The sequence below is a fragment of the Nesoenas mayeri genome, assembly GCF_963082525.1.
Source record: "Nesoenas mayeri genome assembly, chromosome: 7".
NCBI classification, from domain to species: Eukaryota; Metazoa; Chordata; class Aves; order Columbiformes; family Columbidae; genus Nesoenas; species Nesoenas mayeri.
Window position 1 is genome coordinate 37,465,601 of NC_137551.1, and position 27,967 is coordinate 37,493,567.

The 27,967-nt window shown below is 41.8% G+C and overlaps 2 protein-coding genes across 2 annotated transcripts in view; one reads left to right on the top strand and one right to left on the bottom strand.

Annotated features, from left to right (window-relative positions):
- Positions 1-27,967, top strand: part of DOCK1 (dedicator of cytokinesis 1) — a gene marked incomplete at its 5' end in the record, with an annotated part of 272,626 nt that overhangs the window by 94,500 nt on the left and 150,159 nt on the right. The window lies entirely within an intron of this gene.
- On the bottom strand, positions 294-25,790 carry INSYN2A (inhibitory synaptic factor 2A; the record flags this gene model as incomplete). Its single annotated transcript, XM_080348358.1, has 3 exons — positions 294-477; positions 9,496-9,567; positions 24,649-25,790. The coding sequence occupies 3 exons, from the start codon at positions 25,788-25,790 to the stop codon at positions 294-296; spliced, it is 1,398 nt and encodes a 465-aa protein (XP_080204484.1).

The window sequence follows — 27,967 nt, forward strand, 5'->3', positions numbered from 1 at the left end:
TAAAAAGGCGGGGGGGAGGGGGGGAATAGTTTTACTTTCCGTTTTTGTACAAATCTCAATTCAGGTTTTACATCCCACATTGGCGAACCGCAAAGAAAAGTCGGCAAGGTTATTATTGAACTCCTTGCATCTGGACATGAGTTTCTAGGTACAAAGGCCTTTTTGGTACATACGGTGAGAACTACATTGGCCGGTAACGCGGATCAGTCTACCAAGATCCTGTTAGAGATGATGGACGGAACTCCACATATTTTTCAGAGAAGGCCTTGGACTCCACACGTAATGGACGTGGGTTAAAGGAACCAGAGTTTCCATCTTCCATGCTTTTTTGATTCAGTTTTGGATTTTTGCTTGGGAGTGGAGGAGTAGCTCTCCTGAGAATAAGGCAAAGGTGCAACCTGAGTTTCCTCAATAGGATGAAGTTTTCTCAAAACTGGCTGGAGTTTATCTTCTTGCTGCTTAAAATCCAATTCCACGCTAAAAAATAGGAAGAGAAAAAGCAGTTGGTTAACTAATAATGACGATGGAAAGGTTTCCATTAAGCCAACGGTGTGCATGCACTTTATTTATCAAACTCAAGGACAAAATAAAGGTTTAAATCAGGTCTCTGCATTTCTTGCACCAAAAGGGATCAGGGGGTCAAAGAAGGATAGACTGCAAAAGAGAAACAGCAACTGGGAATTTCAGAAGAAATTGTCTAAGCTGGAATAACAAAAATGATGGGAAATGAGGGTGGGTTTCAGTGGCACGGCCTTGGCAGGCTGAGCACACACCGCCATCTAACACCATTTGCTGATTTAAGTGGATTTTCTTATTCTCTTCGGGTGGTGGAGAGAGAATCCAAGATGCCCAGAGAAGTTTGGGATGTGTGCGTAGTTAAACTGTGAGCAACATTCTGAGCAAAAACATCAGCATTTCAGTGATCCGGAGAAACTTTAACAGCGGAGGAGAGAAATACATTAGGCAAGAGTTCTAATATTCAAAATATTTTTCCCACCTCCATGTTGTTAAGCAGAAAAAAGACTAAATCAAAGAAGATAATTTTAAAAGTTTCAGCTATATGCTTGAATTATACCTATGAATGCTGAGTTTTCAGGAAGCGGCTGCGTTGGGAATCTTATTACTGCAGGAGCACGCTACAGACCTACTGATTAATCTAATATCCGTCCTCGTTAACGAAAGAGTAATGCTGTCTTCAACTTAACACGTTCTTGTTTGCGTTTTTACCCAAAAGCAGTTGGTTAGATAAATGCGGCATTGATTTTGTGATAATATTGGGGATATCGGTGGACTGGGGATTCCCCAACATGTGAATTCTTTCAGTAATACAACATGCAATAGATTCTTCTCTAAGAACTCTCTCAATCTCATTTAAAGTGGCATGCAGATCTCTGCAGATGTTGGTATATATTGGAATTGGTTTGTTTCTCAGTATAAAGGTTTTTTGGGGAAAAAAAAAGGCATTTCAGTTCTGGCATTGGCAGAGTTCATTTTGACTCTCAAAATGTTATTCTTGCAGGGGAGCTTGCTTAAGAGCTACTTGAAATAGATGTAAAAGATAAAATACTCTAAAGATAAAATACTCTAAAATACCTTGCCGAACAAAATAACCTTTTTTCATAATCAATTTGTATTAAAGATAGACCTCAAGAAAAAAAGTCTTCCTTCTAATCCCTATGTCAAAACCCATGTTATTGTCATTTTTTGCTGCGTAACAGCATTTGCAGCACAGTTCTCTCTTGCAGCTCTTTACATCCAAATGAAATATTTTGCTTCTGAAGAGTATAAAGAGGATGAATAAAACCAATTGTATTATTTCAGCATCTACAGCTGTAAATTTTACGGAATAATTGGTTGTTGCCTATCAAGATCAATTTATGGAGCTTTGTAGGGTTTTTAATGTCACCACTGCCAGCAGACAAATGATTTGCTTGCAGATGTGGGGTTTAGTGTTATACCTGTTTGTGTGGCAATAATAACACAAAAACCTTCTCATTCTGTCGTTTTTCACATCTTTCTAAATTAGCTATAAATGACTTTATTTTTGGTCTTTATATCAAAGATATGAAATCCTGTTAAATTCAGCAAGCGTTCCATATTTGTCTCATTTATATTTTGGTGGTAGAGCTGCAGATATTCCCCACAGACTGTTCCTCTGGCTGTCCCATTCTTGCATTCCCGAACTTGATTTTGTCACCTGTCACAGCTCTGACAATCTTGTTTTGCTTCGTGCTATTTTTGTATCTATAGGTTTCCTCTCAAAATGACCTTTTCTTGCAATATTCTCTATGCCATGTGGCTCTTTTCAGTTTCGAACTCCATCTGTTTTTCTGTCTCCTTAAGCCTCCCCATGATAACTCCATGAGCTTAATTAACAAGGACTGTATCTTCTTCTAGCATTATGCATGGCAGGGATTATAATTATTGGCTTCAGAAGCATTTTTCTTAGGTGAAATAATATCTTTCAGTAGACTGCCAATAGTGAATAAGCCCGACACAAACAAGAGATGAATCTAAATATTATATAATACTAGTATTGCAAACATTTGCCTGACATTTCTGATTAGGACATACTAAATATTCACTTACCTACAATATCACCGAATTTGGAACACTGGGTTGCAGTTTCTTAGTGTCTTAAATTGTTCCTGTCTGTGAAGCTCCAGTGCAAATAAGGCTGTTTTTCTGTGTTTTCTCCCCAAAACAACTCTATGCTTAGAAGGTTTACAACAGACACTGTACATTTTAGGGCAGCTGCCTGTGCATCAGTGTTTGCGTCAACGTCGTTCCCATGAAAATTTGGCCAAATAAACTCAAATAACAGACCTTTGAGAATTTGGGTTTGATGTGCTCATTAAACACAGGCAAGGACTTTGTAATTGAAATTTCTGAAATTCCATCACAGTGAGACGAGTCTAGTCCAGGACTGATCAAAACAGCTCTTTGCAATTGCAGTTCTATTAGTCTGTGCTTGGCTGAGCCCCAGGGCTGAGCACCCAAATTCTGCCTCTTCTGTCATTGTGTTTTCTGCTGGGACTGATATGGGCACAAAGGGAACCACAAGGAGGTTTTTTCCTTTATTATTTCCTTCCTTTCCCGTTTCCCAGACACCGATGTTATTTATTGCACAGCACCGACATGCGCTAACCTGACTGAGGAGCTTGGCCCAAACGTGAATCACCGTCTAATTTTGTCTCTAGAAGAACCGTTGATGTGCTGTGGAATTTGGGTTTATAGCAAATGAGGCAAAGTTTGCAAAGAGGTAGAGAGGGTGGGTGAATGCTGCCTTGACGCTGTTTTTATACATGACTGTTCATTTTGGAATTGAAGTCAGCAAGAGACCCGGTGGGGTTTCTCTGTTTTGCTTTGGGCGTTGTGTCTCCCAGCCTTTGCTTTTCGTACTCCTGAAATGGAGTTATTGTGTTCGGAAAACAATGGCGACTCGCAGACTGTAATAACGAGCACCCCAGGACAGACTTGGAACACAACTGTTTGCTGTGCGGAATTTGAATTATTGTTAGGAAAAAAAAAGAGAAAACAAAATACGTTGAATAGCTGCTCATCAGCGAAGGGCTCTGTGGGAGAAGAGTGAAGAGCGACGGAGCTGGTGGAGGATCTGGAGCACAAGTGTGATGGGGCTGAGGGACCTTGGGGGTTCAGCTGGAGAACAGGAGCTGAGGGGAGACCTTCTGATCTCTGAACTGCCTGAAAGGAGCTTGGAGCCAGGGGGGTCGGGCTCTGCTCCCCAGGAACAAGCACCAGGAGCAGAGGAAACGGCCTCAAGTTGCACCAGGGGAGGTTGAGGTTGGATGTGGGAACAATTTCTTCCCCAAAGGGCTGTGGGGCATTGGAACAGGCTGCCCAGGGCAGTGCTGGAGTCACCATCCCTGGAGGGGTTGAAAACACAAGTAGATGAGGTTCTCAGGGACGTGGTTTAGAGGTGGCCTTGGCTGTGCTGGGTTAGCGGTTGGACTTGATGATCTTAAAGGTCTTTTTCCAACCAAGATGTTTCTCTGATTCTGGGCACTGCCGGAGGTTCTCGCTGAGCGCTCGCGGTGCAGTAGCACTGATTGCAGCAGGTTTGGCTTGGCCTCCAGCCACTCTTGGAGGCTCTGAGAACATCTTGGAGGTGCTCTGGGGTTTGTGTGGTGCGGTACGCCCGTGTGTGCATGTGCTGTGTAATGTGTGCGTGTGAAATCCAGTGCCCTCGACAGGGATTATGACTATGTATGTAGAGCCCGTTATATGATAAAGGGGGAGATGTGGAGCCACGATGGACAGTTTCAGGCCAGATGCTGAGGGTGGTGAGAGCCTGGCCCAGGTTGGCCAGAGAGGTGGTGGATGAACCATCCCTGGAGACATCCCAGGCCAGGCTGGACGGGGCTCTGAGCACCCTGAGCTGGTGAAGATGTCCCTGCTCATGGCAGGGGGGGCACTGGGGGAGCTGGGAAGGTCCCTCCAACCCTTTAGCACCTCTCTCAAGGCATGCAGACAAGGTGGCCAACTTGCTCAGGCTGCTTCTTTCTGGCTAATCCCATCTTCTAAAGCCTAGTGCTGGGGATTAGGGATCTGTGTGATGGATTATTCTGGTTTAGCTTCGTGTATTTTTTTTAAATGATTTTAAGAATATATGTTAATGAGTTTATTTTTTGCATGCTGTCAGCAGAGTGAACTTTTTCTAATTACATTGCTTTAAAAGGGATTGAAAACAGTTGGAGGAGTCAGAACCATTTAGTTTTAAGCATATGGACTGTGGGAGGGTATCTAGCAACAAGCTTAGAATATAGATGGGTTTTCTTTTCTAACACAGTCACATGTTACTGGTATGATTCATTTTAAGACTATTAGATGCTAATAATTGGATATGTGGGTTACTTGTAAGATTGCTGAATCAGAATAATTCAGGTTCAGGACCAGGTTGTGAGGGTTCTGGGCAGCCTGTCCCTCTGCTTTGTACTTCAAGGGGAAACCTCCCTCCTTCTACTTAACTTGAGCTTTTCCCATCTCCGTCAACACCTCTTCTGTTTATATTTTTATTGCCTACTTTGTAACCTTAAGGCCCAAATCCTGGAAGCATTTCTAGAACGGCTTAAATCTTTTTATTGAAGTAGGTTAGGTGAGGCAGGAATTAAAGAATATCATAGTATCTCCTTTTGGGTCACGTTAATGGGAGGATGTGGCGTTAGTGCATGCCACATCTTGGAAGAATGGGATGCAGATAAGCACTAATCACTTGAAAATCAGCTTAATGCACTTCTGAGCAATCTCTGTTAAATTTCCTATTGCAACCTGCAAATCAGAAGTGCTGGGGATCCAAAGCATTGCGTTAGCAAGCCATTGAGATCCATTTTTACTATTAAAGCATCTTACAGTCCAGAGATGAGTTAGAATATAAATTAATTAATGTGGGTAGGAAATTTAAAAGAAAATTACTATTATACTCATTTAGTTACCTTATTTTGCTATCCTGGTGCTATATTAGGGATTTACGTTTGTCTTATTTTTCACTTCTAATTGCCATATTTACTAACTTCAATGATTATCAGTATATCTACACCTTTAAAAGTGAACTACTTCCAGGTGTGCTCTGAGCTACCTAATTAACTTCATCCTCATCATTTTAACCTCTTTCATTTGCCCCTGTTGTTTTGAGAGTTTGCAGGTCATAGATATGAATAATTTATTTCCTGTTGAATAGCTGGGATACACTTTAGAATAACTTCAATATCCAAGACAAAATTGAGTACTGAAAACCAGCGTATTTCAGAATTGCAAAGGAGTAAAGAGCAGCCAAATTAATGGTTGATACAGCTTTGAGTGGTTTTTCCCTCCAAGAACTACAGCAGCGTAGTCTTGATTTAAGTTTGTTCCTTTTATGCAGAAATTTGGTCTAATAAAAGGTTTATTTCCAGATGCTAAAATAGCCTTGTAAAAACTCTGGAGTACTTTGGCCTTTGTGACCAAAGGGAAGTTTAGCACGAGTTCTTCAGGACGCTCCTTCATGGAAATAATTCATGATAAAGGCCTAAGAGTAATGCACAAAATATTAAACAGAAGATTCCTCTCCTCACATAGATGTCTGTTCAAGGATTAAAATTCACATGGGATGGTAATTTAAACAGGAGCGGAAAGGGCAGTTCCTCTAAAAGATAATTACATGAATAAAACAGGCTGTGAAGATTTTAGTCCACGTGGGGTTTGGGTGTTACAGAATTGGTACAGTTTCTGCATATCAATGCAATTTCTTCTTGATAGCAAAATTCCGCTACACTTCATTGTTTAAGTTGACTTTGTCATGAAAATATAGGCTAATAAAGCTTATTTTCTGTCTTTAAAAATTTCAATGGTGAATTTATATTAGTTTGTACAAGGTAGATATAAACGTTCGTCTTTTGTTTGTAGAGGATGATGGTGAAACTGCTTTGTGGCCTCGGATTATGAGATATTGACACTAATGAAATAGATTAACACTTGATAAAATTGTTGTTTAATTTTACTAAATCATTTTTTACTACTAACTTAAATACTGTCCGTAAACCACTATCAAGTCATGACATTTCATCCTTTTTAGTGACTGCTTCAGCCTGTTGCTGTGCAGTTGGGGCTTGATATTCAGACTTTAAAACCTATCGCGATGCTGTTGCTCAATTACATCCTTTTGGCTAAAGCATAGTGGGTAAATGAGTATTTAATTGGGAGTGGGGGCGAATTAATGTGTAGGGACATGGAGTTAATGTGGCTTCTCACACCTGTGTCTGGAGGTTCCTGACAAGTTCTTCAACCTATTTCTCATCCCAGAAATAAGTAGAATTTTGAGGGAAATGGGGAATCAAATTATAAATGTGGTTTTTTTCCTAGTGGCTTCCAAAACAGTTAAAGTTTTTCGTACCTTATGGTTTTTAATAGTTTCTTAGTTGTTAAAAAAAGAGAAAGTAACCTAGTTGCTAGTATGTATTCCTTTCAATAGAAAAGATATATAACATAAAAATTGATTTAGAATCTTGGCAAAAATGGTAAATTTCATATGGACAAGAATTCTATTCTCAAAAGCCCCTTCTTAGAATGTTTACTAACAGTATTTTCATTTTTGATATTAAAAAGCAGCTAAAAACCCCTTAAAGTACAACAGTGTTTTATTTGTCGCCCTCTATGCTGTCTCCAGCTTTTGTGCTACATCTTATTAATATTCTCAAAAGTCGTCTTGAGGGGGACGAATTTAATTACATTGATTGTTTCTGCGTTCTGGCTTCTCATCTGTGCTACACTTGACATGACTGGATGCAGCTGGGTAGTCAGTAGGACAACTTAATCATCCCTCCAAGATGCTGTTTCGCTGCGGTTTTAAAACCAAAGTTTGAAAAGAACTCTGAATATAACATTACTGTGTTCAAAACTGAATCGTATTTAACAAAAAAATCCAATGTCAATTATGGAAAAGTTGAGGTTTTGTCTTGAAATTATTGATTTCTCCCCTAAGGGCACAGGTTATATTAAGTCTCCTGTGTCTACTACTCAAGGCTGAGGTGGGTCCAGAAGAGAAGATGCAGAACATCCAGTCTGTCAACCAGGATGATCCTCCTGCTCCAACGTGGACATTTACTGACAGCTTGCAGGGTGCAGTATGCTCAAAGATATTATACCCAGGTTTTCAGTGCAACTTGAACCATTTAAGCTGAGTTTTAATTTCCGTTCCTAAAAACTGTTTTGCCTTAAAGAGAAATCGCGTCACTCTGCAGCATTCATCTTGCAAACTCTTTGCGAAGTTGCACGTATCATTGCATCTAGATGTAAGAGTAATTTAGCATCGTTACTAATGAAATGTCATTTATTTCAGAGGCTTTAGTATGGTAGTGTTTGACTTGTGGAGGAGCAGACCCTCCGACATGGCAGTCTTAGTGTAGTTTTATCAGCCCATTTCTCTTTTATCCCTTCTGGCCACTTTTCTTGTCTCAGTAATTCAGTCTTCTCGCAGTTTTGCACTGTCGTCTGCTTTTAGACTTGTTGCCTGCAGCGTGTGTTCTCCTAATCTGTCAAAAAGCTGTGCCGATTTTTGCTAAAACTCCTCCTGGAAACGCTGCTTCAGGCTTCGGTAGCTGCAATCCCAACCGCTGTTGTGCTGGGAAATACTGCAGAGCGAGTCCTGCCTGCTACGCCGTTGCTCTTTAAATGGGGAGACACTTGAAATCTGTATTTCTGGAGGCATTTCTTGCTCTGAGCAAGAAATTGCACAGGGGTGAGCTCAGGAAAAGGGAGACTTTTGTTATTTGTGTTTCTAAACAGTGCTCTAAAGGACAAATAAATATATTAATTGCTTCCTTCCCCTGCATGGAACAGCATCATTCCCTTTTATAGTTAGCTGGTAGGTAGAAAAGATGGAGTTTTCCATCCTTTTTTCCTTCACTAATAGGGCACAATATATAAGTAGCTCAATGTCTTCTGCGTAAATCAGAGACTGAGAATTATGGGGTGAAGGGGGAATCCTATGCTCTTCACACTACCCAACATCTGTACCTTCGTTTCAGTTTGTATCTTCACTATAATTGTCACCTTTATACATTTTTCATCCGTGCTGATTTTCTGGAATACTCTGATACTGAGATGCGTTTGTTTTCCTTTTACCTGCACCGTGTGAAAATATTCAGTTGGTTTTTAAGACACTAATGGAGGAGGACAATTAAGTTGTCAGTATGAAACACATCGTGAGACGCAGGATGGCTTCACGTCATGCCCACCGCCTGTTATTCCTTCCCTAGAATAAAGCACCTGCCAAAGTGGATCTTCTGGCTGATAAACCTCTGCTTTAGAGAAATAAGAAGCGATATCCTTTCACCTTTTGCACCTGGTCCGTTTGCAGTGAGCAAACTCCAAGGGTTTCCTTCTGGAGAAGAGATAATAGCGGCTACAAAACAATCTTTAACAAAACCTTTAAGCAGTTTGTCATTTTTTTGTCCATTTGACCGTGATCAAACTTGTCTTCACCTTCTGGAACCGTCCACCTTCACGGCAAACATCTCATTTCAAGTTCATGGTGCTGTTTGTGTTGGGCAGGACATATTTGCCCTGTGCGTTTTAAAACTTCTTCACTAATACAAAAGCACATAAACCCCTGGGGAGTGGTGTCATTTTCCGATAAATCCGCCTAGATTTTATCAGGTTCTCTTTGCTATAAAGTCTCTCTCTTAAAATCACTTTCTGAATCCATTAGTTCCCGCTACAGAAATCAATTTGAAGTATGTTGACCTGTTGTACAGAAAATGCTAAATCTTTCCATCTAGATGAAAATGAACCTCACCCCATCTACTCTTGATCCAAATAGTTACACTTAGAAACAGATGTTTGTTGATTATTATTAATTTAGTGAAGTCAAACTGATTTTCTGTTTTCAAACCTGTTTTGTGTTACAGAAAAATCGAGGCCAGCAATTGATCTTGCATTAGTGAATAAATCATTACTTACACTTAGGAAAAAGTGGGAACATTGATATTTTTAACCTACCTATAGATAATACATGCACTGTTCCTGCATGTGTCGCAATTAGCCGTGTCTTGACCAGTCCGATATGAAAGCCTACAAAGACAAGAACACGAGGTCATTAAAAAGTAAGTTTTTTAACGTGTTTTTGCCTTCTATGATCCCTTTTGTAGAAATCAGAGCATCAGGATTTTTGTTTAGAACTTAAATATTGCATACAGAAATCCAGCCGTTAGGAAAACAGGATCAAAACCAGCATATTCAGCTTCACAGAAGTTATTTTGGAAACTTAGTCTAATGACTGCAAGAAGAACGTAAGAGTGGTTGTAATTTTGTAAATTAAAGGGGAAAACAACAAGGAAACCAAGTTACGTGACCCTTTTCCATAAAGCTGCTGGTTTGCTGGGGTGTTTTCAGCTTTCTGAAATACACGAAGCTTTACGTATGTATTGGTGGACGTATAGAACGTAATACTGGAAAGTGGCATCTACTAAAAGAATTTTGTCCGTCAGCAATGAGGTCTGAAGGTGTGTTGTAGGGATGCTTGTGTCTTATAAGGCAGAAAATGCCATTTAAATAACATTTCCTTTACTCACCAAGCCTACACGTGCCCCGTCACGCTCTGGTTGGAAGTCAGTGCTCTTAGTTTACTCACCTATTGTCTCTGACTCGGTCAATTTGAATCACAATTCTTTTGAGGTATGTAAGTATTTTTTTGTACATGGAATTTTCATTAAAATTAATATGTAATTTATGATGAGTTTTTCTTAAAGCATCATTTTCTTTTATTGAATATTTTCAGCTTTTCAGAGATGATTTTCCTTTCAAACTACAGATTTAGCAACGTTGCCTCCTCTGAACCATCTTTTGAGTTAGAATTCTTTGTAAGCCCCAAGAATCGTATGCGGCATCACGGTGTTTGGTTTCCAGAGGGCACTTGGAGAGCTATTTAGGACTGTGCTCTGCTGAGCGTTGGTACACTATAAAGTCAATTATTTCTATATAAATTAAACTCTTCGTGAAGGAATTCTCTTGTTGATACCCAAGGGCTTTGGACTTTGACTGTCTTGTTTTGACATAATTATCTACATAAACACTTGTATGGAATTCATCTAGTTCATGCCAGCAAGGGTTTTACTATGGGTGTAGCGTTGCCATGTGAACGTGAGGCAGTGAATTTGATTTGCTCTGCTCACTTACTGAAGAATGGAGCTTCGTATCAGTGTAAACCACTAGAAACAGTTTGCGAGCACAGTCTGGATACTGGGTTCAGGAGGGTGGAGTTCTGGGTATTTATGTTTTCCTTATGAGATGGAGTATTTTGGATAAGGATTATTCCACTGTAGAAGAGCTCAGAGCAGTAACTTCATTGCTAAAAGAGTTGGTGTTTTTTTGGAAGAGTAAATCCTGTGAAATGTGAAGTTTTTCACAGAACAAAGATTCCTAAAAGAAACAAAAGTTGGTTTTGTTCTGGTTTAGATCCAAAGTGGAATAATTCACTGTACACCGAGTGAGATGCCTGGGAGCCAGGAGTTCCCCCAAGCTACGACTCTCGTGGGCAACGCACTTCATGTAAAACTAATCTCAGCATTAAACCTTGCAGCTCATTTTACTAATCTTGGTTTTGGGAACACCTCATCGGTTTAAGTAGTATTCCATTTTCTAACTTGATTCAGTGTCTCCCTTTTTTAATCCATTCTTTGCAAAGGTTAAAGTCGACCATGGCGAGGTTGTGCTGACCCATCAGGTGGTTAAGCTGCTGTGTTGGGGTCCGGACGTGCCTGTGATGCCTCGTTGCTCTCGGGAAGAAGAAAATCCATCAGCCTTCAAGTGAAATGTAGATCTAATTACATTTTTGGTACAGAGGTGTGACCAAAAATCATGGATGTTAAACGAGAGGTTGTTGATTTTTGCCCTTCTGGTTGTCATCTGTGTCTCCTGGCCTCCCCGAGCTGGAGTTTTCCATGTTAGTGCTGCAGTGTGGACCGTGCATTTCAAGTCTCCTAAAATGTGGTGCAGCATTTGGAATTGCCAAAAAAGTCTCTTTTTTTGTCTTTGTGTCTGTAAAGATGGTGACAAAGCTGTTGTGCACCATGGCCAGGAAAGGTGGATTGATTGAAAGGGGACTGTATTTCCCAAGTAACAAGTGACAGGGTGAGAGAAAATGGGCTCAAGTTGCACCAGGGGAGGTTGAGGTTGGATCTGGGGGACAATTTCTTGCCCAAAGGGCTGTGGGGCATTGGAACAGGCTGCCCAGGGCAGTGCTGGAGTCACCATCCCTGCAGGGCTGGACAGACGGACATGAGGTTCTCAGGACATGGGGCAGTGATGGCCTTGGCAGCGCTGGGTTAATGGTTGGGCTTGATGATCTTAAAGTCCTTGTCCAGCCAAAACAATTCTCTGATTCTAAAGGCTTTACAGGACGGATCCGCTGGTATTAAGATGAGAGGTGCAGTCAGAGGGCAGCACTTGGCATCTTGACATCTACTTCTGACTTCCCTAAGTAAGACCCCATCAAATCTTGCCACTTCCCGCTACCAATGAGCAACTCCCTGTTTCCTCCTCGGTGATCATAGCAAGAAAGATAAGATAGATGTTCTAATTTCGGAAAAATATTTATCTTGTGGATGCTGAAGTGAATATTTTGGTTTAATTAGATTGCTTTCTGTAATTAGCTAGAACCTGCACTACTTTATGATTTTTTTTTTCCCAAAACCACTGAAGAAAATAGACTTGAGTGTGATTTTCTTTTTTTAAGATTTTTTTCAATCTTGTCAATATAAAAACTAAACGTGGCACTGTTCATTCTTGCTTTGATGGGATGCATGGTGATCTGCAAGAAAGGGACTGAATGCATATACTAAAATGTATTCATATTATTACCATGTTTCATACTACTTTAGCATCTAACGTGTTTTGATATACACTAAGAAGCAGCTTCATTCTTTGTTACCTTACATCTTGTATTTTCTATTTACATGCACAGATGGGCATGGGTAGTCTCCTGTGTTATGTGGATCAGGTTCTACAGAAAGGGCGGCTCTATGTTCGTCGTGTTGGTACATCTGCATGGACTTGGCTGTGTCACCTTGGGAAGGGTGTCTCATCTCCATGCTCCTTTTTTGACGTATGCTCACTGCATTGCATATTATTTTCAGGAGGCCTTCACTTTATTGCATTTCTTTCAGCATTCCTGGCACAACCTGAGCTTAACCTCAATTAACACTTCCAAGTATTAAAATATTATAATGAAGAGCAACCGTTTTGCTGACATGGACTGGCAGTAACTAATAATAGGCTGCAATTTTCAGAGCAGCCTCGGGGAATGACACCCTCTAAATCCCTGTGAAATGCCGAATTCGTGCACCTGCTCGAGGCTCTTTTTTGAAAATACCAACTGTAACATGCGAATCTTCTTTGCATTTCAGTAGTTTTTTGCTCACATAAATTAGAGACCTCAGTGGGCTGAGGGAGTCTTAGATCTGTATATGCTGATTTTTTTCCTATTCAATAGGTAGCTAGCGAAGGGGCACTAATTCAAGTATCCTGGACATCTATTAAAAACAACGCAAATCTTACCAAGTGATTTGCAAGGATAGCTCTGTTACATCTGGATGTCTTTCCTTATCTGCTGGGATGTAGGGAATACTTCACATTAACCGAGTTACTTAACGGCGTGATTTTACAGAAGTGGCTGCGCACTTTTGATGTGTTACCGCCAACGAGGAGGATAAACAGACCTCAAGAATTTTTCTTTTGTGGATGTTTTTTATTAAAACAGAGTGAAACCGATTATCTTAAGGAGGCAGTGGGCCTGTGAAGTGGTTTTGAAGTGACAGTTCTGGCCACACAAGTGTAGGCCGTGGTTCTCCTGCAGCCTTTGTGTAAACCAGTATTAGATCGCCATGCACAGACTATTTATAGAGTAGCTGGTTAAACACGCTAATGTTACCTGTCTGTACAGAATAATGGTTTAAAAATAAATAGCCTGGTGGAGAACTTCCCAAAGCCTTTGTTTCCTACTGTAAAGTATTACAGAGCTAATATTGCTAATAACTATGCTTCAAGATAAAATTATCCGTACTTGCTATTAACATAATTTGCCTTTTGGCAGAATAGGATGGCTTTATAAAGTCACATGTGTTTTAGTTGTCCTTATGACTTGAGTCATGTTTTAGCTGTGTAAACTGCAGGAAAATCACTTATATATGTTTTTCACAGTAGAATAAATCCTGCTGAGCCATATAGGTTTAGACTAACCTAGGAAAGATTTGCCATTCTAGCTCAATGGAAAGCCTCATAAATGCGTTTCTACCAGCAGAATCATGTTTCTGTTGGATTACTATCTTCCTCTGTTTCCCTTCAGAACTTGTATTCCGCTGTCAAGCCAGCAGGTATGTACAGGTATACAACACCTCGGGTCAGCCTTTGCCTCAACTCAAAATGTTCTGAAAAATCACTTGCCCAATAGACCAGCGGAAAAAACGTTTTAGCCGTACTGCTGCTGTGCTTCATTATGTTCATAGTTAACCAATTAGCAGTTCTCATTTATAGATGATAGCAGCACAACCTGAGACAAGTAAAAGTGTTGTGCTTTGAGCAGTTATCATGAGGTGGTTTTGTTTGATGTCTACAGCTGGATGTGAATGTTGAAATGTTTCATGCTTTTCAGGGGTTTGTTGGGGTTTGGTGTTTGTGGTGGTGTTGGTTGGTTGTTGTTTTTTCTTGCCTCTTCCCTAAAGAGTTTTCCTTTGCTTATTTGATTCCTCGGTACAAGCCCTGGGAGCATCCTTGGTGTGTCTTCTCATGAACATGGGCCGCTGTCTTGTGTGAAATCCCAGGGTGCAGAGCTCAAGCACAGGCCAGTTTGTTTCTGGGGTATGCTGGGAGCGCTCACCGAGTCCCAGCAACACCAGCTGCGTGTCCCTGGTCTGACTGTCGTGGCACCAGAGGAGCTGGGTACTTGGATGCAATGTCATGGCTTCAAGTTGTGCCAGGGAAGGTTTAGATTGGATATTAGGAAAAAATTCATCTTGGAAAGGGCTGTCGAGCACTGGAACGGGCTGCCCAGGGCTGTGGTGGAGTCAGCATCCCTGAAGGGGTTGAGCAGACAGAGATGAGGTTCTCAGGGACAGGGGACAGTGCCAGTGCTGGGTTAATGGTTGGACTCGAGGATTTTGAGGGTCTTTTCCAACCAAAATGATTCTATGCTTATCCTTTCCTCCTTAGCTTAGATCCCTGATGGTCAGCATCAGTGGGGTGGTTGTCTTTAAGTAACTGTGAGGATTAACTCGGTCGAGAGAGGTTCTCCTGCCCCTCTGTTCTGCCCTGGGGAGACCACACCTGGAATCTTGTGTCCAGCTGTGGCCCCTCAGTTCCAGCAGGACAGGGAACTGCTGCAGAGAGTCCAGCGCAGCCACCAAGATGCTGCAGGGAGTGGAGCATCTCCCGTGTGAGGAAAGGCTGAGGGAGCTGGGGCTCTGGAGCTGGACAAGAGGACACTGAGGGGGGACTCATTCCTGGGGATCAATATGGAAAGGGGGAGTGTCAGGAGGATGGAGCCAGGCTCTGCTGGTGACAACCAGTGATAGGACAAGGGGCAATGGGTGCAAACTGGAACACAAAAGGTTCCACTTAAATATGAGAAGAAACTTGTTCCCAGTGAGGGTGTCAGAGCCTGGCCCAGGCTGCCCAGGGGGTTGTGGAGTCTCCTTCTCTGCAGACATTCCAACCCGCCTGGACACCTTCCTGTGTAACCTCATCTGGGTGTTCCTGCTCCATGGGGGGATTGCACTGGATGAGCTTTCCAGGTCCCTCCCAACCCATGACATGCTGGTTTTCTGTGTGAAACCTCAATGATGACACTTTTCTCATCTCTGAGGCGAAGGAACAGTCCATGAGCTCAGGCAGCCCCGACCTGGGCAGCAACATGTTGAATGGACCAAGCATCAGTCCTTCCCACTGAGCATGGGCAGGCAGCCTCTGGTTGTCACCAAAATGGCTGGGAAGGCCCTCATTGTCACAGTGGGGATGAGTATGTGTCTCTCTGGAGACATTCAAACCCGCCTGGACCGACCTGTGTGACCTGCTCTGGTGACCCTGCGTGAGCAGGGGGGTTGGACTGGATGATCTCCTTGGTCCCCTCAACCCCAGCCATTGATTCTGTGAAAAGAAAAACTGCACAAATTCACTAACTCATTTTTTAAAGGTTATTTTAACTGACAGCAGAAATCTTCTGAAGCTCTAAAATAATATCAGAATCTTTTTTCCACTTATTTTTTTTTTTTCCTGTCTTGCTATTACAGGGCTGATATTATTCATTTGCTTTCTGCAAATACTTTGAAATGTGGAGAAGCCCAGTGGTGAGATTTTTTGAGGCTGTTTCCAAGACAGTAGTTTGTTGTCTTTTCCTGAACCCTGACAGTTGGAAGCAGATGACTAATTTTCTTTTTGAGGTATTTGCACTGTGGGTGTATGGCATGACTCCCACGACAGCAATTCAAGTGCTTTCACCCTGCAAATACATTCTATATTATCCTGAGGTTAGGCAGGGAGTGAAGTGTTTAAAAAATTAATAGGGATGTCTAGTGATTAAAAAAAAAAATTAAAGATGTGTTTCAGGTGAAATCACAAAATCTTACAGGAACTAGGTGCACACAAGGTCTAGTATCTCTTGAATATTTGTGCCTCCGTCTCATCAGAAAAATCAGGAGGATAATTAAAATGTCAGCTCTTTCTATTAATAATAATAATTCAGGGAATTTATTTGCTCTAGTTGAGTAGCAACTGTATTGCTGGTGTGTAATTCTTAGGTCGCGGAGCTCTGATGGGTCATCGGAGAGCACACAGCAGCAGTTTCGCTGGGACGGGATCTGTCCCTTTACCCCTCGCACTCGAAATATCTTGCTGTGATTTTCTCCTGACCTCAGAGCATCATTAACCCGAGCCCTGTGAACCCGCAGCTCAGCATCACCTCAGCTGCATGCTCCCTTTCCTGCAGCGTGTCGCCTTCCTCTCTCCAGCTCCCATTGCTCTTCCACCCCCAAATCCACCTCATTTTAAAATTAATTCCTCCTGCATGCCATTTTTTGGACACCGATTCACCCTGAGCTGAATTTTCCCAAGTACTGAGTGATTATTCACCTCCTGCGCTGTGGCTAATCACCCTTCGTCAGCCGCGGCACAGAGATTCATAACTGCACAGTTTTAATGCAGATTAAATCCTCTCAAGCGGTCGGACCAAAGGGTGTTTCATAGGCGTGGACTATTAGTGCATTTAGGGGTGAATAACTGTATTAAAACACAACACCTTGGGTTTTGCTGGAGTCGGACTTTTAAATGAAGAAGGCTACTAACAGGCATTGTTTCTGTATAGGTGGGAAGATACGAGAAATAAGAAGTTGGTGTTATTTTTCCATCATTTTGAGGTGATTGATATTTTAATGTGAGCTCAAATACTCTGTGTTTATTACACATAACAGCCTGTACCAGCTTACAACAATGTGTCAGCCATACTATATGCAAACCAAAGAGCTTGTTTAAAATTCTAAATACTACACAGTAGCAGAAAATTAAGGCTATGGAGTATGATTGCTGGCCATGGATCTTGCTGGTTGTGTGGTACTCGCATGAAGGATGGGGAATTGCATGAAACAAAAACCAGCAGGAAGGACCCTGCAAGTGCTGAACTCTTGCTGTTGCAGCTCGAATAACCCTTTGCAGGTCTCTGTGCTTTCTATGTTCTCATTTCCTTAAATAATAGTAGTTTGAGATTTTTACTGCAGTGCAGTAGAATCTATAGAGCAGCAGTTTGGTGTTTGCTTGGGCTTTGTGTGCAGATGCTCAGACAAGTCCCGTCCCTGAACGTTTTTTCTGAGCTTGTCTGGATGACAAAGCAATAGGTAAATCTCTGCCTTTACCAAAGAAATGACCTAAGTCATGCCAGGCTGAACTATTCTGGAGTGTAAATTACCTTGTTAATGTTAAAATACCTCTGCTCATCGCTACAATCTAGTTTCTCGTGCTGATGAATTATTAGACCACACTCAGCCTCTTTGTGTCTTCTCAGGATATTGGAACCAAGAGAAAAAGAATTATAGGAGAAAAAAATAGTATAGGCAACACAGTGCTGTTTGTCCTCTTCTAGTTTGTTCACGCAGCAAGTGATGTGGTGAAAAACATCCCCCATCTGGTTAGTAAAAGAGGGTTAAGCACCGTTTGGAGCGATGAAGGGACGTTGCCCCAGGGCACAGCTCATCCCTGCGCTGCTGCTCTGCGAGATGCAAAAACAAACCGGCGCAATAAACTGCCGCAGAAAAGTTCTGAATTGCCGGGTTTTGTTGAAGTATTCTGTTAAACCGCTGCTTTTTTAAGTGTTTGCTTATATCGTGGTAAAAATGGTTCGGTGCCAGCTGCAGACCGCAAACCTGTGCCTGTGTGTTGGACTGCTCTGTGTGTTTTAACTTGGTTGTCTCTTCACTCATCTATCTTGAAGATTCCTCTGTATTTGCAAATGAAGCCATTAAGAGCGACAAAACAGCGTAGAGCTGTAGTTTTTCCAGGGTCTGAGCTGAGAGGGGTTACTGGGCCTGTAATTAACCCCAGCAGTGGTACACGGGGAGGATGGACAGGGTGCCCAGGAGCTCCTCAATGAAACGATGTTCTCCTCCGGCTTCTGAAACAGTCCACAGATACTAATATTTGAACCCAGCTCAACTCTTCATAGGCTGCGATGCTTGTTGACCCTCAGTTCTCTGAATGTGTTGCAGAGGAGGTTTTGAAAACTGAACTGCATGTTTGTCTTAATTCTGGCACTTGGGAGCCTCAACAGTTTAAAACCAAAATGCCCCTCTTCAGACAAGTCATCTTATGACAACTGTCCAAGGTTCAAATCCATTTTTGCCCCAGTACATCTTTGTGTAAGCACAAGGGCTCGGAAGGAAGTGTCAGCTAGAAATCTGGGGATTAATCTCTCGGCGAACAAACGACAGTGAGAAATTTGAGACTATAAAGCTCATTTTGTCCCATTTTTACACGACTGGATCGGTGCCTGGCTCGTTGCTCTGTCTCTTTAGATTCTAATACGGTCAAAATGCAGTTATTAAAGGATTACTCTAATTGTGTAAAGAGAAAACTGGTAATTCAGTACCTAAATAACATCCTCTTTAAAAGACTGATTTTAGCAGGAAAACTCTCCTTGCAGGTATGCAATTTGGAGAGCTCGGTGACAGTTGGATAAGCTTCCCTTATGATCCGCAGTAATTCAGATTAATGTGTAATATTTAGCAAGAATGTAGTCTGCTTATACTTCTAATTGTTCTTTATAAGACTTCACCCATGTTTCCAGATTTGAATAGTGGAAATTTGCTTTTACTGGCCTTTATGCCACTGCTGCCAATGCGATGGAAAAGTCTTGAGCTTCAATTTCACTCCAAAGCCTGAAGTGCTGCCGAATGCCGCTGAAATGGGGAGGTGGCGAACGATATTTCATCTTGTTTCTAAAGTCTGAGTAGCAACTGGATAGAAATCAAATTACTTTTCAAATACTTTTTCTTCAAATTGTGCCTGTATAGTATATGCAGATGAAAAGCTGGAATATATCAGCAAACTTAGTCATATGTTCGGAGACTCAGAATATTCCTAGTGTGACTTTTTTGAGAAAACAGAGTAAGCGTTAAGATCAAGTGACTTTGTTAAAACATGACATTAATGCTTTATATTTGCTTTATGTTTATTCCACGTACTGGTTGTTGCCAACAGTTCACCTGTTATTTTTGTTCATCATTGTTTGCTCGTTGAAGACCTTTGACACACGCCTTTTGGGCAGTGATGATGCCTGACAGTTCAGCTATTAATAATTAGAATTAACTGTATACTTAGAAAAAGAGAGGGAGTAGTTGTATGAATGGCTGTAAGAAAAGGAAGAGAGGGGTGTTCTGCTGCTGTTGGAACTACAACATAAAAACTGCTGCTACTGTAGTCAAATGGTTCACTCCAAGACTGATCTTTGTGGAAAAAGCAGAAAAAATGGTATATGTGAATTAGAATATGCAAAAAACCCTCCACCCAACCATCCGCTGGCCCAAGGGTCGTAAGATCCACAAAACACTGATTTGCACAAAAATTGTTTGTTTTCCATGACTAAGGATGATACATCCAAAGAGATTTCTATGTCTGCCTTAAAAAGGTAGATCGTTACAATCTCCAAGGTGTCTTGGTACATCTGTGTTTGGGAAAGATCCATAAACAGCATGAGCTCTGCAGTGACAACTGGAGGGAGGATAAAGAGAGAAGAATTTAGGAGATGGTCTCTGGTATAGTCAAAATGAATGAGACCCCTCCAAAGGACAAGCAAAATGGATGTGTGTGTAAAGAGCAGAGTTGAAAATAAAGCTAATTATTGTGGTTCTGTTCCAAGGGACTGCTGTTGCAGTCTCTTAAAACCTGGTGGCACTCAGTAGATCATAAAATTCATCCATCACAGATGGAATTTGTTGTATTTTTATGGTTTTCATCTATTTATTTGTAGTCCAGCTGCCTTCTGCTGTTAAGCTTATCTGTCTGTTGCATCCCTCCATTTCCAGGTTTTCTCTTAGAGATGATTTTCTTGAACGTTTCCTTGGCCACGTCTAATTGAAAAAGCAAAACAAAACCCAAAGCGGGAGGAGATCCCAAATGAAACCAAGTCATGTAATTTCTGCAGCTGGCTTGTTACTGCCAAAGCTTTCAGAACACTCAACACTTTCTTTTCTCCTTATGTGACATAAGGAACTCCCTTGTTTTTAAGAGTATTGGCTCGTGTGTGTCGATGGGTTGAGTTAAACAGGGGAGGTTGTTACTACCTTTATTTGCTCTGTCTCCTTCATCTGGGCTGGACTTGGAAGTAGCTTTTGAAGAGGAGAAAAGCAAACCATCTGTGCAATAATTGCTTGGGTTATGTGACTTGCCCATCATTCCAAGCCAGGATGACAAGTTTAAGCTCAGCTCTTGTGACCTTGGGGATGATTTCTTGCAGTATTTTTGAGACATAAGTATTTGGGTGATGCTCTCGTCTCCTCTTTGCTTCAAATGTCCATCCAGACACACACTGTATTGGTTTATTTTCTGCTTTGAAATAATAAGAGACCCAAATATCCCCTTATTCGTTGGAAAATGTGAAATGACATTTAAATCCTGTCCATGAGAATGTGTTCTTTCGAAGCCTCTTTGAAGGAGCGTGGGACTGCTTGTTCTGTGAATGTTGTTTCAGAGCTCTTTCAATTCCTGAACCACAGTTGACTAATAAATGAATATAAATTATCTCTGAAAAAGGTTAATTTAACTCTTGTCTAATGTGTAGCATTTGGCCTCTCAGAGCCAAAATGCTGTGACTTATTTTTGTATGGCAAATTGAGTACTTCATTTATTAAAATTGCTGATTTTTTATATAATGAGAAGGGCCCCTATTACTTTTCACAGTGAGGATTTGAAGGGCAGGTCATCAGTGTTCTCCAGCTAAACAATACTTTGATTATCTGTTCATCTTCTGTTCGCTATTTCACAGGCTGTACTGCAGTTAGCCAGGTTTTAGAATTATTGACCTGCATTTTGCTTTCAGTCCTGCTGGCCATACAGGTAAACAGAGCAGAGTTTGGCTTAATGGAGTGCATTGTATCTGAAAACAGACAAATGTGTCTATAGTTGATATAGATTGCTAATATTTTACTAGTAGGTAAAGCAAACATTCGAGGAATCAAAGTTGTGTTGTAAAGCTGCACTTTGCATCATGGAATATTCAATATTTTATCCAACTTTGAGTTGGAAGTCTGAATTGAAGCTGCAGCTCTGTTGCTTTTACTCACGCATGACTTAACACAAATTCCTTTCGCTGGGATTATATTTTTGGTAGAAGCTTCCACATAGTAAGGTGTAATTACTGTTTTGCCAAAGATTTAGTAAATAGTCATGCACGTAAGAAATACAGAGTTTTAATAGTCTCACTGGATCTTGGGGGGCGGGTCACAGGGTAGCAATTTCAACCCCAGTCCTCAAATCTACTGTGTGTTATTTCGATAGATTCAATGCATTAAAATTATAGAGTGCCTGATGGCCCAAATTCTGCATTTTGTGACCAAAAAATGGAGCCTGAGCCCAGTCAGAGGAGCGAGGCCACGTTGAACCCTCACAATCTTGGATTGGGCTTCGTTGGGTGTTGGAGCTGCTCCCTGTTTCTCCTCTGGTGGCTTTTCCCTTTCCCTTCAGCAGAGCCGAACGCTGGATGTTGTTGCTAATTGCAGATAATGTAGTACTGACATTTTGAAAAGTATACGTGGATGATATTCACCCAAAGGATGATACTCCTGTCTTCAGAGATGCTGGTACAATTTTGCTGGCATAGACTCATTTAGTGATGAATTGCAGTAATAGCAGTTCAAGACCTACAGCATATTAGTGAAAATGAATCCACTGAGCACTAGTCCCATGGCACTACAACAGCACTTAAAGAACACTGATTTTCTTGACGGGAGAAAAATCTGATTAAGAGATTTAGCTGTGGATTCTCTCTCCTTTCTTTTTTTTCACTAGCACTGTGTTATTTTATTTGTTCCTTGAAGTATGTTATTGTAAGGAATTTAATATACGTAAGAAAACCAGAGAGTGCCATTAACACGGAACGTTGTTTTCTGCTTTACCAGATGGAAGACTCATATATGTGACATAGCACAAGTACTACTTTTAATTTCTTGTTATAAACTGACCGAACACCTCTTTATAAAAGGAGAAAATGATCAACACACTAAAATAGAGAAGACACAGAATAGCGTACACAGTGATGGGTCTCTGTGGAAAAAAAGTCGTAGAAATGAATGCAATAATTGGAAAGAATTATCCTAATAAAAGGATGGGACACCCTGTTATCAAAATAGTTGTCTAATTTGAGGGAAATAGGGATAAAGACAGGCTTGGTGTTAATAATGCAGTGGTGCTTTGCTGTAGAACAGAGTGTTCTTTCCACTCTGGAGTGTGATCAGTGGAGAACAGAAATGTCCCCAGCATAATGCTGGGCTCCTATGTGCCATCCCCATTAAGATCACCCAGGTGCTAGACAATTAGAAGGGTCTGGAATACAGGAATTCCTGAAACAGGAGAAAATATGCAAGTATGCATCTCCCTCCTTTCCTCTTTCCCCATCTTTACATCCTTTGTGTCCCTGCTATCTGAAACGTCACTTGCAGATATTTTACTTCCAATTTATCTAATGAACCTTGACCACTGGTGTAACTGCCACTGGTTACAGTTAACGTCAAAGAATCATTAAAACATACTGTCTCTTTCACACAGCACAGTGTGTTGGAAAAGATTTCAAAATGTGTGATGTATCTTTAGGTGGTGATTTGACCATTGCTATGGGGGGGAAGTAAAGGAGTGCTAATAAACAGGCTCATTTCGGTCAAATATCGTGTAATCATGCAGGATCTAATACACAAGTCTATAAGAAGCAGTAGAAGTATTCTGGAGAACTGGGGTTTATGGATAGTTACACTATTTTAGGGCTTGTATTGGCTACGGCTCTGTCAGGGCGGCAACTTCAGAAGGGTTATTTGAAGATACGAGCAACCATCAATAGGTGGGCAAGACCTTGACCTTGACCTTGTGTTGAGGACAGGGATACACTCCTAATGTTGGCTACCCCACAAGGCTCTGCTCATGTGAAGGCAATAAAAACCAAGTATTTGCTGCACCCGTCGCTCTGCTGTCTTTGGAAAAGATAAAACTTGATATATAAGTGTGTGGAGGGAGCACGGGCGTTGATAGCAGATGACTTTAGATGACTTTGGGGTTGGATGCGTGTGTTCGTGTACGCAGAGTTCTTCACGATCAGATGATGAGTTATGATGAAAGGTATTTTTCTATGTTTTGTGGTTTGACAAGCAGCACGTCACAGTTTCTTTAAGTTAAGAAAGTCAGAGGAATACTTTTTCTGGATAATATTTTTTAAAAATCTCAATAAATCACTAATCCCGTATTGCTTTCAGCTAGATCAAGAAGCTTCCCAGTCTGAAGAGCCGGGATTTGACAAGGTGTTCTAAAAATACTGTAACCAGCTGTAACACAAACTAAAAATGCTGTGGCTATGTTGACAGCAACGTCCAACAGCCAGGATGATGTTTTAATGAAAAGCAGTTGGAATTTTTAGGATTAACAAGATGTTTTCTGCATTTCTAGAGGAAGACTTGAATTGCAAATCTTAAGATGTACATTCTTGACTCAAATTAAAACATGTGCTGTTTCAAGCAGCAAGAGCTACTGGTTTCTAATTTTAAAATCCAGATTTCGTCTGACAAATCATGATTTAATAACAAGAATTTAAAAACGCAAACAGCGTGTGTACATTTTAAGGTGCACTATTGAATAAAGATTAGCGATCTAAAGGCAAGTAAGTCTGAAAAATGCGTGTTAAGGTAACATAAGAGATGCATTGAACTGTTTAGGTAAAGACTAAAGCTTGTACTGTGTTATAGCAGCTAATATTTGTAATGCCTTATAGGTTGATTTAAGTAACGTAAGTTAGGGATAAACAAATTTTTGTGGGTTTTTTAATGCTGGAGTTTGTTGTGAGTAGTGTGAGTGCTGCAAAGAAAGCTTTGATACTCCGAGTTTTCATTTAATTTCCTTCTGAAAGACATATTAAAAATTCAGAAGGTGAAAGTAAACCAGACAAGATTCATATGCCACTAATGGAATTATATTAAGAGTTGTAATAATATCCCTTAATCTTAAAAAGGTAAGTCTCTTACGGAATTAAGGGTTTTCTGCTGCTTTTCAAGCCGTGTGAGATATCACGGTTAATACAAGTTGTTAATGTGAAAGCAGCCTCACTAATCCTGTTTGGAGAGCGGCTCGTTCTGTGCTTGTTACCAAAGGTACAAGAAAAGATATATAGGACAAATAACTACAGCATAACATCATAGGACGAGCGGGTAGTAAATCTGTGTGGACTGCTGGTGGGTTTCCCTTGGACTTGCATCTAAAGCAGCAAAACCGGCTCCTTGTGAGAAGCACCGTGTGTCAGATCTCGGTTTGCAGTGGGGCAACGCGCGGCAATGGGCGCAAACCTATGTGAGCGAATTCAAGGGCAGGACTTGCTAGAAAAGGCATTAAAACCAGGTCATACTCATTTAAAAAGCTTCTACTCACCCTTCTCTGTGAGCTTCTCCTTTCTCTAGCTCCTGTATAACACCCAACAACACTTTTATGGTTTCCTGACTAGAGCTGATCAAATTCTCCATCATCTGAAGCTGCGCTTTCAAGTCCACAACTTCCGTGTGAGGCACGATTTGTTGGCATTCCTTGCTCACCGCCATGGCCGCCCGGCAAGGCTGGTTCTCCTCCATAGGCGAAACGTCGATCTGTAGGGTCTGTTCGCTACATTCGGTGGCTTGGCACTGCGCCCGCGCCGCGCAGGCCCGGGCATCTCCCGCCTGCGCCTGGACACCGTTGAGGTGCACCGTCCTCTTTCTGTCCTCCCCGGCTGCCGGGCACGGCGACCAGTCGCTCTCGGCCGCGAGGTCGAGCAGGTCGGTCTGCGAGGCGGCCGACGGCAAGTAAACGGTGGCCACTTCGGTCTTGAAGACCCTCCCGTGGAGGGGCTGGGCGGCCTCCTCGCTGCCCGGCCGCCCCGCCGCCGGCTTCCCGCGGCCCGACTCCTCCAGAGCGGGGTCGGCCGAGTTTGGGAGAGGAGGAGACTCTTTGGGAGAGCTGTGCAAATCGCTGCTTCTCCAGGACTCGGCGTTGATGCGCTCGTTGAGGTGGGAGATGAACTCGGCCGTCTGCAGGCTGCCGCCCTTCCTGCCCCACTGCCCCGCGTCCCCCGAGCTCCCGCCGTCCTTGTCCTTCGCGTCTAGGAGAAACCCGTTGTTTTGACCCTTAAAGGTGTCGACAGTCGAGGCGCTTTTAAGAATATTCCCTTTTTTCCGGTCTAGAGGAAAGGTCTGGTAACACTTTTTAAGATCGGGTGAAGTCTGAACTCCTGTGCTCTTGGTGACGTTGGGTATGGACCTCCGGGCGGGCACCGTCATGTACTTGCGATACGCCGTCTTGTAGGAGATGGCCTTGGCTTCCCTCTTGTCGGGATCCTGGCTGCTGGACAGCTGTTTGTCCCTCTGCTCGTTCTGGGCCTCGCAGATATCTTTAAATCTCACCTGGAGGGCTTTGTTCCGTTTCTTGATCTGCCGGTTGGGATCCAGCGCGTATTTCATCTCCAGGGCGAGCGAAGCCGCCGGCTCAACTTCGCTGTCTGAGGCGGTGAGTAGGCATTTGCTGGGCTCCTTACTCACCATGATGCCTGCACGCAAAAACAGCGCAAAAAGCCTCATGTTACAACAGAAACGCTACTTTCCACGCCCTCAAGGTTTGCAATATTGGAGGTAATTTCCTGTGCTTTCAGTAAAATGGCTGCCATTCCAAAGCTTTTTGCTGGATTCTCTTAACTAAGTACTAGGCCTGTATATAAGACTTTGTCCTTTTGCTAGAAAATCGTTCCTTTTATCCCTATTTGTTAACACCTGCTCCTCAGAGAGGGTAAAGTCATTCTATTCCTGGGCTACAGGTGATGTAGTAGGACTGGGAGCAGGATGGGACTTGTGCCGGGTCACAAAACCCGGTACTAGCGGGGCTAAACCCAGCTTTTGTGGCACACCACAGTTTTTGTAGCCCCCTTTGCAGAGGACATGCACACAAATATCTAACTAGTGTTATTTTTTACAATACGCTTGCTTAAAGACCATGTTTCATTTGTGTAATGTATTCTGCGTTTTTGCAAGAAATTAATTGGTCTTTATAGGGTGAACCTGGTTTAGTGAGTGGCTTGAACTAGATGATCTTCAGAGGTCTCTTCCAACCCCAACCATTCTGTGATTACTTGGATTTTGTAAAAAACGTACCTCATCGCTAAACCTAAAACCTGGATATCGATTAATTATTATTAGTGACTGGTCGGTACTGCTGTACGCATAAAGTTCATGTGGTATTTAAGTTTGTGGGGGAAGTCAGCAATGTATCAATTAAGGTTTTGCTTCCAATGCAAAGCAACCCATCCTTTACTAAGAGCAGTAATATGCCTTTTTAATAGAGCTGCTTATCCCAAAGGATCCTAAAGCGCTCAAAAAACCCCAAACAAAGAAAGAAACCAGCCAAACAAAAAAACCCACCCCAAACCTGTGATAATTCACAGAAATGCCTTAATCTGCTATTGGAATAGAAGCACCTTGTCGAGGATGAAAAGGTGACAACTGCTTAACACAGCACATAGCAAAAAACCCAGCAGCTCTCTCCCTGTACACATCATATGGGATCTGTAGTAAGTGGATAGTTAAGACCTCATTTTTACACCTCATTTCAAGGTTTAGGGCTTAGTCTCCTATTGCACAAATTTCTCCCTAATGCTGAGATTTACTGAATTACAGAATTCCCATTTAATCCAAGTCTTCTGCGTGTGTCTCCTGTTTAAACACCGATGTGCCCTCAGAGGGACTCAGAGTACAATGGAAAATGAGTAAAGGGACTTTCAGGTGTGGTATTTGAAATACATTATTAATTAAAATTCTCTCGTCTATTAACTCTTCGGGAACTTCACGTTTTTTTATTGAAGTGCCGCAATAGCGCGTTTTATAAAGTGGCAGAAGTGAGGGAATCCTGACAACTAGTCTAGATTGAGTTTTAATTTAAGAAAACATAATGGAGAAACTGTTGTCAGTGGAAAATCGAATGTTTATGGGTTTTTAAAAGTAACAGTAACATTTCCCAGAAGTTATTAAGACACACAAATGTGTGTGGTAGACAACCCTGTATACTGCAAGGTTGGGCTTCTGGGTTATCAAGTTGCTTTCAAAACAATCCCATGCAAATGTGGGAGGAAAAAATATATTAATTACATATGAACGTCAGGAACTTTTTGTTCCAGTTGAAACCCTAAATAAGGAGTCAGTGGTGCTTTGTGGGCAATATTAGTGTCCTGTACTGGCTGCTTTGGGCTCTCTTTATTTATAGTAATGTTTGCCTAGTGAAGTTATGCCTTTATTTAAAGGACATTTCGCATTTAGAGTCCCACTGGTTCACAGCTTTGAAAGGTGGTGAGGGTAAGAGATGCAGAAATCCATCCAGCTGTCTGTCTGTCTGTCTAGGGCTGGAATTTTGGAATGTTTTAGTGAATAACGAGGTGCTGTATTAAGATACAAACCTGATCCATTCGCCTGCAATTGGACAGACATCAGCTTTAGACACAGCTAAAATATGCTGTAAAAACTCCTGACACAACCCCAAACTCTGCCCTTGCGTTAATGGAGAGTATTGGAAGCAAATCTTCCATAATGGTCTGGTAAATTAATGAGTTAATCAAAAAACTAAATACAGCGGCACAACAGCCATTACATCCATTAGTTTTCAAACCTGCTAATGGGAGTTTGTGCACTACTGAGAAATGGTAGCGAATGTGAAATGTTGCGCTTCCAAAGATGTG